Source organism: Zonotrichia albicollis, chromosome 3, assembly GCF_047830755.1.
Source record: "Zonotrichia albicollis isolate bZonAlb1 chromosome 3, bZonAlb1.hap1, whole genome shotgun sequence".
NCBI classification, from domain to species: Eukaryota; Metazoa; Chordata; class Aves; order Passeriformes; family Passerellidae; genus Zonotrichia; species Zonotrichia albicollis.
In genome coordinates, this window is record NC_133821.1 from 14,041,436 (window position 1) to 14,056,862 (window position 15,427).

The 15,427-nt window shown below is 43.2% G+C and overlaps 1 protein-coding gene across 4 annotated transcripts; it reads left to right on the forward strand.

Moving 5' to 3' along the window:
- Nucleotides 1-2,006: 2,006 nt before the first annotated feature.
- ENTPD6 (ectonucleoside triphosphate diphosphohydrolase 6) lies at nt 2,007-15,275 on the forward strand. 4 transcript variants are annotated; one of them, XM_074536776.1, is made up of 15 exons: nt 2,114-2,132; nt 3,326-3,426; nt 3,516-3,857; nt 5,090-5,166; nt 5,571-5,714; nt 6,130-6,205; nt 7,420-7,455; nt 8,612-8,700; nt 9,918-9,997; nt 10,928-10,992; nt 11,353-11,454; nt 11,907-12,047; nt 12,959-13,015; nt 13,586-13,698; nt 13,957-15,275. In XM_074536776.1, the coding sequence occupies exons 3-15, from the start codon at nt 3,599-3,601 to the stop codon at nt 14,044-14,046; spliced, it is 1,329 nt and encodes a 442-aa protein (XP_074392877.1). In that variant the 5' UTR covers nt 2,114-2,132; nt 3,326-3,426; nt 3,516-3,598; the 3' UTR covers nt 14,047-15,275. The 4 variants fall into 4 exon arrangements, with proteins under 4 accessions (XP_005486820.1, XP_074392877.1, XP_005486819.1 ...); XM_005486763.3 differs by lacking the exon at nt 3,326-3,426 and having other exon boundaries at nt 2,007-2,132; XM_005486762.4 differs by lacking the exons at nt 2,114-2,132; nt 3,326-3,426 and adding an exon at nt 2,137-2,226.
- The last annotated feature ends 152 nt before the right edge of the window (nt 15,276-15,427 follow it).

The following is a 15,427-nucleotide window of genomic DNA, read 5'->3' on the forward strand; positions in this document are numbered from 1 at the left end:
CATTCAGACTTCCAAAACAATTATTCTTATAACATGGGAGTGACAGAAATAATATTCCAAATGGTACCCAAACTCCTTCCCAATAATCTGCTTTTTACCTCAGATTTGATATATATATAATATACTAAACTATGAATCTAAATGTACAAGTAATATGTACAATATGTAGATATCACAATTTAAAATCTGTTACAAATCTCAGACTGTGTGGCTTAATTCTAACAATGACCAGAATACTGTGTGTGACACAGTTTCAGAAATGGATCCAAAACTCTTTAAACCACCTACATTTAATCCCAGGTCCACAGCTGAGGGAAGAGGGTTTCCACAAATAGCCTGAGAATTGTTCCCATGCACATAAGTAACGCTTTTCACAGGAGGGACAAAAAAATACCCCAACTCTGTATTACATTCCCATTTTTTTGGAATCTCTTATCCTAACAGCAGTCCTCTTTATGAGCATATATGCAAGATATTTCTATTTCAATTAAGAGAAATAAATACTGTACTATTTTGCCCCCGTCCCTGGGGAAATGACGTTCCTGACAAAATGCTGCTCTCTGCTGGCCTTGACCTGCTTTTCGTCAAGGGCCTCAACTCCTGAGATCTGCCTTCCCTTGTGAAAAGGGGAAAAAAACCCTCTTTTGCTGACCTAGCAATCAGTGACAGAACCATTTCTTTATTTAGGATTGAAAAAAAAATTTTTTTGCTAAGGAAAACTATGCTGGCATTACAGAAATCTTCTGTCGTGAAGAAAAAAGGCAAGTAGTCCTTTACCCCTAGTAACCCTCCAGAAGTATTCCTGTTTTCTTGCAACCTGGAGGAAGAAGAAACAGGCTGTTGATGTAGCAGGCTCTCTGTTCTGATGAGTTCAGATGACTGAGTGTTTCTAAAAGAAGGGACTCAAGTCCTGTTCTAGGTTTCAGGAAACTTGCTCCCAGATGGGTTTTCACAGCAGGCCAAAATCCCAGTGACAACCACAGAATTTCAGATGGGGCTCCCTAGTATTTTAATTTGAAGGACAGAATGATGCTGTTAAGATGATGAAGTTGACGATTATGAAGAAGAAGTTGAAGATGACTAGACAGAATCTTGTATTTTAATAGAATTTATGCATCATGCATGAGATGTATGAATATGCAACAAGCTGTTGTTTTTAAAGGTTAATCCTCCGTTAATGAGTGTCCTTTTTCGAGCTTATGATGCCCAGAAAAAGGTACCCAGACGTCTGTAACTCTTTGTTTCTGTTGTCTCATATTGTCCTAATTCAAATTGTCCAAATTATTATTACTCTAATTGTATTATTATTTTTGTAACCATTTTATTACTATTAAACTTTTAAAAACAAGTGATTAGCGTTTTTCACAACTATAATGAACATATTTCAGCTATAGGATACACGGACCTTGAGTGTTTCACCAAGCTGGCAATGGATACATCAACATGTCCATGATGTACCTCATCCTCAAAGCTTTTTAGCTCCATGGAGTTCTTGACCAAGTGATGTTAACTACTGTCACAGACATCTTTTATGAAAAATCCTTTCTTTCCTTAGGATTTTTCCTCCTGAGAAGCTGAGAGGCCACAGGAACAAAATGTAAACATTGATTATCTGCTGCTGTGGAATGCAACAGGTGGATCTGTGATTGGTCTCATGTGGTTGTTTCTAATTAATGGCCAATCACAGCCCAGCTTTGTTATCCTTCCTTCTTATTCTATTCTTAGCTAGCCTTCTGATGAAATCCTTTCTTCTATTCTTTTAGTATAGTTTTAATGCAATATATATCATAAAATAATAAATCAAGCCTTCTGAAACATGGAGTCAGATCCTCGTCTCTTCCCTCAACCTGAGACCCCTGTGAACACGGTCACAAACTACCAGCTGATTCGAGCCACTCCTGACACATCCCACATATTTTCCGACACTGTTTCTCCACACCTTTCTGACCTTGCGGCATTTCACCTTTTTTTATTTATTTTGTTTGTTTTTAAGGACATTTCCGCGGGAACTCAGCCCCTCATGGCACCGCCCCCTCACGGGGCCCCGCGCCCTCCCCGCGCCTGCGCCGTTCGAGCGGGACCGTCCGCGAGCCGGGTGGCGGCGGCGCCATGGCGGGGCCGGCGGGGGCGGCGTGAGTTTGGGAGGGACGGAACAGGGAAAAGGGAGGGAGGAGGGAGCCGGGAGGAGGAAGAAGGAAGTGCAGGCGGGAGGACAGTGGGACAGAGGTCTGTGTGTCAGCGAGGGGCACCCCGCGGGGTGGGTTGGGCCGGGCTCCCGGCTGTATCCCGGCTCCGGGGCGCCAGCGGGGAGCTTCTCCCTTGCAGCAAACCGTGGCGTGCCCTGACAAAGGCGGATCAGGGACGGTCGCGGTTCTCTCCAGGCAAGCGGGGTTAGCGCTGCCAGGCTGCTGAGAATTCTCATTTTACATCCTCTCTCGTGTCTCCTGGAAGGATCCGCCGGTCCCTGCGGCTTTCCTTCCCCTTGTGACATTTATCTCTGTTGTGGCCGCCGCCGAGGCCTTCCCGGCACCGACCTGCAGCGATTGGCATCTGCCTGCGGGTGGAGGCCAGGAAAAATTTTAATTTACTTGCAATTAATCTATTTTTTTTTTTACTTGCAGTTTAATTTTTTAATTTTCTTGCAATGCCATCTTCCTGATTTCTGTGTCATGACAATCTACAGTTCCCTTTCCCTTAAGCTGATCCATTCTTTATGTGTATATGTGCCTGTGATTTTGTTTTCCTCCATTTTCAGGAAATGTTGTCTTACCTGTTTTTGGAAATACTCTACAATCACTTTGATTTTAAGTTCCTCCCCTTCACACCTTCCTGAATTCTCATAAAGAGGTTACATATATGTAAAAAACCTGGTTTAACTCACCTGCATCAATTGTTTTCCTTTCACTTCATTACTCTACTAAAAAAGGAAAAACTGTATGTAGTTTTTCTGCCCATAAATTACCACTGAACTGCTTTTTAATCACCTGAATGATGCTGTGTGAGGCCTTGTAGATTTTGTGGATTGTGGTTTCTTTCCTGGTGTTGGGGATAGGGGAGGAGGGCACTCAATTCCCTGGATCTTGCATCTTGCCATTCAAAGTTAATTTTAAGTTGTCCGTGTCCAGTCTTCTGGGACCTCCCTCACCATCCAGGAACTAACAAAGATAACTGTCCAGAGAAGCTGTATGATATTCATCCTCAGAGCTTTTCAGAATGCTCTTGGATATTCCCTTGGCCACATGGAGGGTCCCTGTTGGATGAGGTCCCCTCCCACCTTGGTCACTGTATACAGCTTCTCTGAACCCTCCTTATTTTGTGCCTCTAGAAATGGGAGAAAAGAAGATTTGTGCTGCCCCTTGCCTTAAGTGAGCTGTGGGGCTGGAAGAGGTGCTGAAGGAGATTGCTTTCCTTCTGTTCATTGGGAAAGTAGGTTCACTGTTGTTGGCATCATACTTTTAGATCCTTCTATCAGTTTGGGAAAATAAAACAGATCCTTTCCCTTCTGTTGGATGTAGGAGTGATGTGGGAGCCAGCTGTTCTGCATGAAGGAGGAGGAACAGAGCACCTGATAAAGGGAAGAAGCAAAACATCCCATTAAATGGAAGCCATGAAGATATCAAAGCGCTTCTTCGCTTTTGGCATTCTGACATGCATAGCTGTTTATGTTGCATATGTGAAATGGCACTTGGGCTCCAAACCATTTGTGGGAGCCACAGAAGGAGTGGCTGAAAGCAGAGGAGATAAACTGTCCCATCAGGCAGTGAGCACAGATCTCTCTGTCTTCTATGGAATTATGTTTGATGCGGGAAGCACGGGAACTCGCATCCATATATTTAAATTTGCTCAGCAGCCAAGAGGTATGTCCTGCTCATTGCATGACAGATTAAGTCTTCCATAAATTGTGGGGGAGATTATTGATGACAGTTTTCTAGGGTCTACTTGAACATACATGCTTCAGGTCTTTCCAGAGAGCATCAGGAGGGATGAAATTATTCAGGAATTTGGATGAAATTATGAAAATGTTCAACAAGGAGAAAATGCTGTAATGTCAGAATATGAAGTAAATAGCAGCTGTACTTTTAGAGTAGTGTCTTGAAGAAAGGCAGTTTTTCATCACACTGGTGGAAGAGACAATTAGAAATTCAAACTGCCTTATTTCCCAAAATTTTTTATGTTTGGTGTCTCCAGTTCCTGGCAGTGGGCTGCTTCTCTCTACAGTGTCTGGTTTAGTGCATCCTTGGCTTCATGGTTGGGTTTAAACTGCAAAACAAAACAAAAATTGCAAATAGTTCTGTTAAAATTGCTGTGTGTGGCACCAGGACAGAAACTGCTTTGGAGATTTGAGACAAAGTGCACAAAAAAGCTCCAGCTTTGCTCTGCAGTAGTAAGCTTCATTTGTTTGTATGTTGTGAAACTCATAAAGATCAGAGAGCACGTGTGGGTGCTGTTAGTAGGAGATCTAAAGGCTGTGTGGAGGATTAGCAGTGTGCTGTGTGGTGTGATTGGCCCCTTAGGTTAAACCACAGCCTATGGATTTCCTTCTTTCCCTGCATCTCCCAAGTTTTTGCTGCTTCCTTGCGTGCTTCATTTGAAACACAATTTCAGGATGTATCACAGCAAATGGAGTGTAAGTGTTGCCTGCACTGCTGGTTTATACAAGGTACTGAAGTCTGCATCCCTCTGCTGCTATTGAAAGTAGGAGAAAAACTTCCATTAGGTTTTGCTGGAATAAAGTTTAGCCAGAGCAGGGTAGGCTGAAACAAGAAGTCTTTTTTGCAGGTGCAGTTTGGAAAGCTGCACATGGCAGGTGCAAGGCCTCAAAGAGAGAGCTTGCACCCATCTGGTGACTGATGTGCATAGTGGACAGCAGCTCCTGACAGCCAGTCATGGCTTTAAAAGTGGTTTTCTCAGCTTCTAATTCCACAGCCAGGGCTGTATTTAAAGGTCAGGTGGCTGATAATAGTTCATTAGACAGAGGCTTCAATTGACTTCTATTAGCACATAATAATGGAATTTTTAAATGGTTTTCTTTCTGTGCATGCAAAATTATTTGTACCATTACTTATTTTGGAATGCTGCTTTTGAACAGAGACTCCCAGGTTAACCCATGAGACGTTTAAAGCACTGAAACCAGGTCTGTCTGCATATGCTGATGATGTTGAAAAGGTAATTTAAGTTACTTCTTTCCTGTCTCCCTTGCCTTCTGGTTTGCAGGGATTTAGGGACTCCTAAGAGCCAGACTTAGACCCAGCTCATAGTGTTTTACAAAAGCCTTTGCTTTCTGAGAATTTGTCATACTGCCCTTTGAGCTTTTTGTAGCCAAAAAATTTGGTGGCAGAGTTCTGTTTGCCTGTTTGAAAAAGTGACTTTGCTTTGGACCGGTTGTTCAATATTTCCCATTATATCCACTAGGCTTTGTGCTGGTGAGATAGTGAGTCCTGCACCTTCTCTTGACCCCTTTTGATATTAATTTGTCTCTGTTTCACATTTACAATGAATCATAGCTCTGAGCACCCTTTTGATCTTTCAAAAGAGTTTTTAACAGTTCTTTTATTGTTCTTTGCTCCCAGAGTGGCCAGGGAATAAAAGAGCTCCTGGAGGTGGCAAAGAAGGAAGTTCCTATGGAGCTGTGGAAGTTTACTCCTCTGGTCCTGAAAGCCACAGCTGGCCTACGGTTGCTGCCAGGAGAGAAAGCTCAGAAGTTGCTGGAAAAGGTATTATCTCTTGTCTTTCTGTTTTATTTCCAGAAAACATGCTCCTGTTAAAAATGCAGCACCCTGGGACGTTTGTGCAAGCTGGGGTGTCCATCTCCTGCCTTTCTCATATATCTATGATACCAATTCCAGCAAAGCCAATGGGATTCCCTTCCCTACCCATGTCCATCTCTTGTTAATGGCATTTCTGAGCAGTCTTCATGCTTGGAACCCCAGCACATCCATCCCTGTTTCTGCACCAAAATGCAGGGCCAGCACATAAAGGCTGCTGAGTGTTGGTCTTTTGAACTTCAAACAAAATGATGAGCAGCAGTCAGGCTCTGGCCCAAGCAGAGGAGTAGTAGTAGTGTAAAACTGGGGGTTTAAAAAGCTTGAAAAGGTATTTCTCTGAATGTGACCTTTATTTGTACTACAGGTGAAGGAGATTTTTCAGGCTTCCCCCTTCTTTGTAAGGGACAATTGTGTGTCGATAATGAATGGAACTGATGAAGGTGAGCAACTTTATAGAGGGTCTTTCTGCACTCCTGGAAATTCCTCTGCACTTTGACAAGTCCCTGCCTACTGTAATAGGAGCAGGTTTGACAGAAGCAGAGTTTTTATGCAGCCACAGAAATCTTGTGCAGTGTTTTCCAGTTTGAAGTCCTGAGCTCTGTCCTGATCTTGAAAGCTCTTAGTGTTGAGCAGTTCCTGTAGGATCATCAGAAAGCCCCTGTGCAGTCAGCACTTCTGGAGACATTTCTGAATATCTGCTTGTTGAAATGGTCTTCAACAATTGGGTTAGCCCACTCTGCTCTTGACAATGCTTATCAGAGCTCTCTGGAAGTACTCGATGATCATAATGTTAATTTTTCAAGTTCAATCTGAAAAAAAAAAAAATGTTATATAGGGAAGAAAATACATGCTGAAGTAAGTTCATGTTAATCCAAAAATGTTGAGGACAGAATGTCAAAATTCTAAGTAACTGAGTGTTGAAATGTGTTTTAAATCTGCTCAGAAACCAAGCTTTAAAATAGCTGAAGCTGTTTATGAGTTTCTGTTCTTGCTGCTTAATGGAGGACATATATTATTTTTCTTTTCTTTTAAAATCAGTAATTGCAGTGATAGCCTGGGTTCAGCCAAGGATTTTGAAGTAGGCCATGCTCTGGCATGCCTTGAGTTTTAACCACATGAATAAATATTTGAATTTGTTAACATAAGGTCACTGGTTCACCTCATTTATGGCGACCAGTTTATAAAACAAGAAAAGGACAAAAGCAGCATAGCTCACAAAATTGCTTAGAGGAAAACAGGCAAAATTAGAACACTGAAAGATGAAAATTCTTAGTGTTCATAAAGATAAGTGGAGTGACTGACATCAAACAAAAGCCAACAGTGGATGTTTTCCTAGAAAATGAACAATGTGAGTTTCAGTCATCTCTTTGTCTTTTAGCTAAGGACTGAAGCCTTTGTGACTTCCTGCCTGAGTTTTTAACCTGTGAAATACAGAATTCTTCAGGCATTTCATACATGGGGCTTCTCTCCCAAATATCACAAAAGCTCTGATAGAGAAAGTCATTCTCTTTGTTCATATAGCCTAATCTTGAGTTTGTCAGCCATTGACACTTCTGGAAACCTTCTAATGTGGCTTGACTTACTTGTTGCTGCTGTTAGATGAAATTGAATGTTATGATCTAAGCATGTGTCTTCTGAATCTTTTCCTTATTAGGTATTTCAGCCTGGATCACAATAAATTTTTTAACAGGTATGTGTACATGAGCATGTCTATAAAGATATGACCAATGCTGTGAAATTCCTGCTCTTTTCTGCCCCTGTGTGGAATTTGCTCATTCATTGGGGTGGAATGGGAGAAAGAAGGCTCTGAGAATAAGTCAGCAGTTTGTTTTTGGCTTGGCCTATTTAAGTCATTAGGATTTTGTCCATTTACTTGATGTGAGGAGTTTAATCCTTTTTCCTAGATGTTTAATGTAGCTTTTCTTTCAGTTCCCTGTAGGGTACCAGAGCATTTGATTCCTTTTTAGAGCCTGCTGTGACTCGGGCTAAATTTTTTGTGTGAGTATTCTAGATGTGCTTGGCAGCTGCAGAGAGTAAAAGAAAGTGCTGTGGTACTTCCTTACAGATTTATAACACGGACATGTCATGGGTGTTTACACTGCTGAGTGAGAAAAGGGTAGCTGAAGAGCAGAGAAAACTGAGCTGAAGACCTGTCTGACAATGCATAAAGCACTCTGCCATCTAAGTGCTCTGTTCAGCACACAGCCTGTGGGGCAATGTGCTCTGGAGCTTTTTGTGCTCCCAGGAAATAGCAGAAAGGTCAGGGATCTTCAAACATCAGCTATCATGAGGTGTACTGAGGTACTTGGCACAAATTGTCCTTGTCAGAAGGGTGCATTTGAAGGATCTAACTGAAAAGAACTAGATCTAAATGAGAGCAGAGGTCTTGGCTGGCAGCAGGAAGAATTCCAAGAGAGCTGAGTCTCTCAGGCCAGCTCTTTTCAGTCTGTCATCCCTTTGGCCATAGGAATCTGCAAAATATTGCCAAGGGATCAGGGAGAGGTGGCCAAGACAACCACATTCCTCTGTGTTACAAAGTGGTTACCAGAGCAGAGTTTGCAAAAGGTCTTTGCATCCAAAATGTTTAGGAAAGCAATAACCAAAGCTGCTGTGATTAGGGCAGGAACAGCCACTGAAGAAATAAGAGACTCTTGTCACTTTAGGGTTTTCAGATCTGATAAAGCCAAAATCAGTGTCCAGTGGAAAACAGTGTGATTTAGTGCTGTGGGAAAGCTGAGAGTGGAGTTAGATTGTTCTCTTTCCTTACCACTGTACTTCTGGTTTTGTTCCTAGCCAGGTTTTCTCAGTGCACACTATGGCTTTCTCTGTTCTGTCACACATTTCAGGCAGGCTAGATGACCCCCAGAGGAGAAGTGTAGGGATGCTGGATTTGGGTGGTGGATCAACACAGATCACCTTCCTTCCACGTGCCAAGGTAACGTGAGCATGAACACTGTTGGGAAATGCTGCTGCAGGAATCTCTCACTGCTCAGGTTTCTTTCCCTTGGAAACAGAGCAAGAGTTTTGTCAGTGTGACATGAAGCCACACTTGTGACTTTGTCATATGTGCCTTTTTATAGTCAGTCCCAGAGGCATTCACCACTCTTTGTCCATCCTCTTCATCCAGTTCCATGGGTTAGTGGTGCTTGTGGTGAGTCTGCCAGGGCTGCTTTATCTCTGGAGGACACCATGTTCTGAATGTCTGAATCCTTGACTTTCAGTTTGTACAGCTTACAACAAAGAGCACAAAAACCAAGGCTGTTAATGAATTCAAACCCAGCATATGGCCTACACTGGGGTTTAAGAACACAGTGAGGTGCCTTCTCAATCCTTGTTTCTGATTGTCCTGAGTTCCCTCAGTTGCAAATGAATGCTATTTTAGCTTCCTGGCATTTTTACAGCTGTTCTGTGAAGCCCTGTGGTTCTGGTATTGTAAGGCTCTGGCCTGAGCAGAGATAGTGCTCATAGTAAAGCTGCACAAAAGCAGAGGGAGTGTCCCAGCCTGGGATAATCAAGACATTGCACTGTTTCAGCAGAATGGCAAGGGATGTGAAGGGTCCAGGATGTGGAAATTCTGGAGATAGAGAAGGAGTTAAGATATGAGCCAGAGCTTTGCTCCCCACAAACACTCTAGCTGAGCTGATGCACTTGGGGAACAGGCTGCCCTTTCATTCCTTCAGACCACAGGCTGATCCTTGCTCTGTTCCTTGGCAAGCTCAGGGATGTGCTTTTCCTCTGGCTTGTGCAAATTCACAGATGAATTCACTGGAGTAGGAAGTTAATGCGTGCCTGGCCTGCCTATTAGTTTGCACACAGTTCCTGTAGTAGGGATCATGTGGAGAGGCAGTTGCTGGAGCCTCTGGACAAAAGCAGTTAAGAGCTGGAGTAAGGATTCCTTTTAAATACAAGTAATTCTTTTGTGGACACAAATATAACCAATTTGAACCCTGTCATGTGAAGACACCCTTAGCTCCAGGTTTTGTGGCTGTCTTGTGCATCAGCAGTCAAATTTAAATCCTTGCAAATTCATCATTTCTCTCTGAATCATTCTAGGATTGTTTCACATTTTTCCTAATGTGTTGGAAGATTACCTTGTTGATGTTTGCTGCTGGCTGGCAGAAACCTGCCAGTGACATCTTTTTCTCCCTCCAGGCAACTCTCCAGACATCACCATCTGGCCACACTACTTCATTTCAGATGTTTAACCACACCTACAAGCTGTATTCATACAGGTTAGTTGTGGAAAAGAGAGCACAGTGCTCAGATGGAAGCTTTCTATGAAGCCAGGGAGGCTGAGGTGTTTTTCTGGAGTGGAGTCCTTGCAAATGAATACCATGAGGAAGCAGAGAAACTTGAGATATGTGATTTTGGTGGGATTAACCTTGGCTGCCCACCAAGTCCCTCTATCACTCCCATTCTATCAACAGGACAGGGGAAGAAAATGTGACAAAAAGCTCATGGGTCAAAATGAGGACAGGGAGGTCACCAGTTATTGTCATGGGTGAAACAGAGTTGACTTTAATTTCATTTATTTAGTATTTAATTTGATTTATTGCCAATTAAACAGTAAGATAATAAGGACAAAATCAAAAAAGCTTTCCCTCCACCTCTCCCTCCTTCCCAGGCTCAGCTTCACTTCCAACTTTTACACCTTCTCACCACTGAGCAGCACAGGAATATGGAGAATGGGGGTTGCAGTCAGTTCATAATGCTTTGTTATTTCTTCTGTTAGTTTTTCCTCCTCACTGTCTTCTCTGCTCCCAGTGTTTTGGGCCAGCAGCTTCTTCCCACCTGTATTTGCTTTGGAGTCTGGTTGAGCTCAAAAAGTCAGTTCTGTATGCAAGTATCAATGCTGCCTTTGAGGAGGGCGGGAGTACCCAGTGAGATACTGGGGTAGAGTTAGAGAAATGCCATTGCCAGTTCTCCAAGAGCCAGATTACAACTGACAGCTATTGCCTGAGCTTTTTCAAAGGTAAATTATCCTTCTGGATAAGGTAATATGAGAACAGGCTGTCACACCGTTCCACTCATGTGCATGAGCTGCTGACTTGAGCCACTTTAATTACTATGGCTGTCAGGAGGAGACTGGCATGTCCCAGCCAGGTTGTCAGTGGAGTCTCAAAGGATGTCTGTTGCTCACAGAGGCTTTTCTCCCTTTGCAGTTACCTGGGACTTGGGCTGATGTCAGCAAGGCTTGCCATTTTGGGAGGAGTGGAGGGAAAACCCTGTAAGTTATGGGCAGTGTTCACATCCTGGTCCTGAGCTCAGGGTGTGTGGTCCTGTGGTGGGGGGAGGAGCTGTGAATCCCCTTCCCACTGGGCTCAGGGTTCCTGAGTGGCATGTGGGCTCCTGTCACCATGGCTGGGTGCATTGGAGAGGAATGCAGGAGGTGACACTGACAGCTCCCAGGAGACCTGGATTTTTGCCAGCCCTAGGTTGGGGGTGGCATGGGACATCCAAACCATGGCTGGGCTGTGGAGGGGCCTTGCTGAAGCTGCAGGACAGTAATGGAGCAGGGCTGGGGGGTGAAGGATCTGAATTTACTCCTTGTGTTTTTTCCTAATGTGGCTTTGTTTTATTTCTGCAGTAGGAGAAGGGGAGGAATTGATCAGCCCTTGTTTGCCACCTGGCTTCAAATCCGAATGGCAGCACGCTGAGATAGTGTACAAAATTAAAGGACAGAAGGCAGGTATAGTGATTTATCACTCTTGCTATCTAGGTTAGCTGCTAGTAGCACAGTAAATACACACTCATCCTCTTTCAAAGACACCAGACTCTGTTTACTGCTCTGTCTGGCTTCTCTTGATGTGCTGTCAGAGAGATCCTGCAGTTCCTTTGTCTTGTGCCATGATGTGTCTGTCCAGTCAGTAAAGCTGCCAGACATGATGCAGACAGAGTTGAGCAGTCCTTGAATAGGTCTTTCAAAACCCTTCTGCCTCAAATGATGTTGTCCATTTCTGATCTATCACATAGTCCTGACATGAGGATGGTAGGTGTCTGCCTCTAGAAGAAGATTCAGATTTCAGTTCTCTGTGAAGAGTTTTGCTATTTTGCAAAAAGGTGCCTGTTTCCTGGCAGATCCTAAATAAAGTCTATATATATTAATTCTCAGCCTGTAATATGATTTTTTTTGTCTTTTAGGTGAGCCTTTATATGAGTCTTGTTCTAATAAAGTGGCAAAGATGCTCTACAAGAAAGTGCACAGAGCTGGGGAAGTGAAGGACCTGGACTTTTACATTTTCTCCTATTACTATGACTGTGCAGCAGAGGCTGGTCTCATAGGTATGTCTGCTTCTGAGGTGGTTTCATTTTAAATGGCAAGTTATGGAAATAGTGGGAACACTTACACACATGGAAATTAGTCTGTTAACATTTCTGTGCAGCATTGACTTGATATTATTGTCTATAATATAGACAATATTGTCTATGACATAGACAATATAGACAGTATATTCTCTATGGTCTATAGAGAAGATACTGGGCCTGTGAAATAGGACCTACAGCCTTTGATAATAGTTTTTAAACAGCTTGCTTTTCAGAAATGTTGCCTAATTAGCTCTACAATCTGAAACAGAAAAAACTTTATGATGATAAATATATTTCTTGAGCAGTAAAGCAGTAAAAATTATCTGGGCTGTGTGTTTGCTCCACTGACCTTTTGATGGAATGAAGATTTTCAGATATTTCCACATGCATTCAGAATTAATCACATCTCTTTTCCAGTGGTGTGCTTGTGTACAAAAGGCTGGCATATTCAGTGGTAAAAAACAGATAATGAGATCTCAAGTTAGTTTGGACAAACACACCTCCCTTCTCAGCTACTCTCTTTTTACAAATAATTTCAGATTTAATGTGTTGCACTGTCAGTTCTGGTCACAGGTGCTCGCTGTCCAAGGCAGTGCAGAAATGGGGATCAGCTGAGATGGTCTGTAAGCTCTGTTTCTGCAGGAAATGAGGCTAAAGGTTCTTCATAAACCAAGACTTTTGAATCTATATTGAGAATTTTTGAAGGTTCTTTTACCTTTAAAACCTGAATTTTGTCTGAATTTTGACATTGATTTCAGTGACATTGATTTTTGAATTTTGACATTGATTTCAGTGGCTCAAGGTTTTATTTCTAAACAACTTCTATGATTTGAGTCTACAATAGCCTTTATACAAAGACCGTAAAGTGTTGGTTTTTTTTTTTTTAGATAAAGAAAAAGGAGGAAGCTTAACTGTCGGTGACTTTGAAATTGCAGCTAAATATGGTAAGTAAAATACAAACACACACTAGAAATTGGGTGTAAATTCATTCCAGGTGGCAAATGTGAGACACACTAAGAAGCCTGATGCTTTTAAGTAAATATTGAGTCCCTCTAAATAGCATCTAACCAACATTTTTGCTTATTTCTGAAAATCTCACCTATTTTTATATTAACTTCTGCTTTTTCAGTGGGTTTTATTTTGAGTTTGACTTTTTCTTTTATGTTGTTAGGCTTTTTTTAATTTGGTTTTGTCAACATTTGTTAAGTTGGTGCTCAAGAAAGATGACACACCTGTGGTTGCTCAGATATTCAAAGACTTGAAGTAGATAAAAGAAAGACTCTTTTCCTGGAGAGATACAAGAAACTGCTGTTAGGGGACAGACAGAATGTCTTGACTTCCTTACAAAGTTTATGTGCTTATCCTAATGTGTGTATGTCATTTCAGCCCCATTGTAACAGGTTCTATCACTGACAAGTGATGTTTTGTGGATTCATTTGAGATTTTTCACAGTGGGGCTGTTGTTAGACCTGAGCCCACAGTGTGCATTCAGACAGTGTTTTCTTTCTTCTCAGTTTGTAAGACCATGGAAATCAGCCCTGGGAACAACCCTTTTCTCTGCATGGACCTCACATACATCACCTTCCTGCTGCAGGAACTGGGCTTCCCAAAGAGCCAAGGCTTTAAGGTGAAGCTCAAAGAGGATTTCTGGGGAGAGTGGGCAGGAGGGTGCCAAGGCAGGACTCATCCTGCCAGGAGCTTGGTTCTTGATTTTCCTTCTTGCTACAACACATGGTGGGTGCAGCAGCACTCTTCGTGCAATGCTGGTAACTTTGTCATAATCTTCAGCACTGTATCAGCAAGTGCATGCTTCAGATTCTCCCAAAAACATTGTATTTTAACTTTTCTGCTTGTGTTTTTTGCCTTTTTTTTTTTTTTTGTCCAGCTTGCCCGGAAAATTGACAACGTTGAAACGAGCTGGGCATTGGGAGCCACTTTCCATTACATCGACTCACTGAACAGACTGCAGTACTAACACTCCTAGAAGGTGACTTTTTGGAATTCCCTTTTTTTGGAAGCCCAGCATGGGAGACCCTGTGGAAGGGTGTGCTTTTGGCTTCCAGAGTCCTTTGGAAGATCACCATGAACTTCACTACCTTCCTCCCAGCCCTTGCCAAGCCCCCACCATCGCTAGCTCTTTTTTACAGTGCAGAGTGTAAAGGAAAAGCCTTGATTTGACAGCATGTGCCATCAGCTTAATGTAAAACTTGATCCTTTTGGAAGGAAAACCAGGACTCTGCAGGACATCTATGATCTCTATGAGAAAAACACAACTTTTTTGGAATATGCCTGTACTATGTGCTTGCTGTGTGCTGAAGTTGCTGAACGGTCACTCCAGAAGGAACTCTTTACTGTCCTGATTTCAGGGTGTTTTTTCCTGTTTCTCAGCAGTTTTCAGTGATGATTTTTATTTTACTACTCCTGTGTTCGAAGGTACACTTGTGTGTGTGCAAAAACGGTGCATTTACACATTATGCTGCTGACAGGCAGCAGCTTTGAAATGCAGCATGGAAGTCACAGCTCTGTGTTCCAGTTGCCAAAGGAGAAAAGCTCAGGAAGACTCTAGAACTGGATATAGGCTTGGAGGCATGAGTTGGAGCCTGTGTACCCGTAGGGTCAAAGGCTAATGTTGATTCCCTGGCTGTTGGGAGGTGGATGATGGAAGGCAACATCAGATTTGCTGCATGAGCAAGGCTTGGGAGCTGGGTACAAGGATAATGATGGATTTGACAGTTCTAGAGCTGATCAGAGGAAGATGGAGCAACAAGATGCAGCCACAAAAATAAACCCTGAGCATGGCTTACTGGACATTGCAGGGCTGGGGATTAATGCATTTGCATGGTATTTTGGGTGACTTTTCCTGCAGACACATCTGTGCTAAATGAATGTATTTGTGGTTGCAATGAGCCAGGGCAGGGTAGCTGATGTGCTCCACTCCAGCAGTGCCTGGTATGCAGGCAGGGAGTGATCACAGGGGCTGGAGGAGATATGCTGTGTTATTTGTAATCTAACTGTGAATTTGTGATGTATTTAATGAATGTATAAAGAAGGCCCAAGTGGTCTTTTGGGGGTGCAGAAAAGCCCGGCTTCCCCGAGAGCTCTGACTCGCGGGCTGAGGGCAGCAGTACATGACACAGTGACCTGCTGCGTGGGGACACTTGAGCCTCGCTGTGCCGACAATAAACCCCCAATTTGAAATCAGAACGTGGTGGTGATGAGGAGCCTTTGAGCGCCAGAGCCCGCACGCGGGGCGGTATGGAACTCCCTGCCCTGCCGCCATCAGTTCCGCCGGTCACTCCGCCATCCGAGCGCTCCGGTGCCGCCCCATCCTCAGCGGCCCTCCCGGTGCCCTGGGC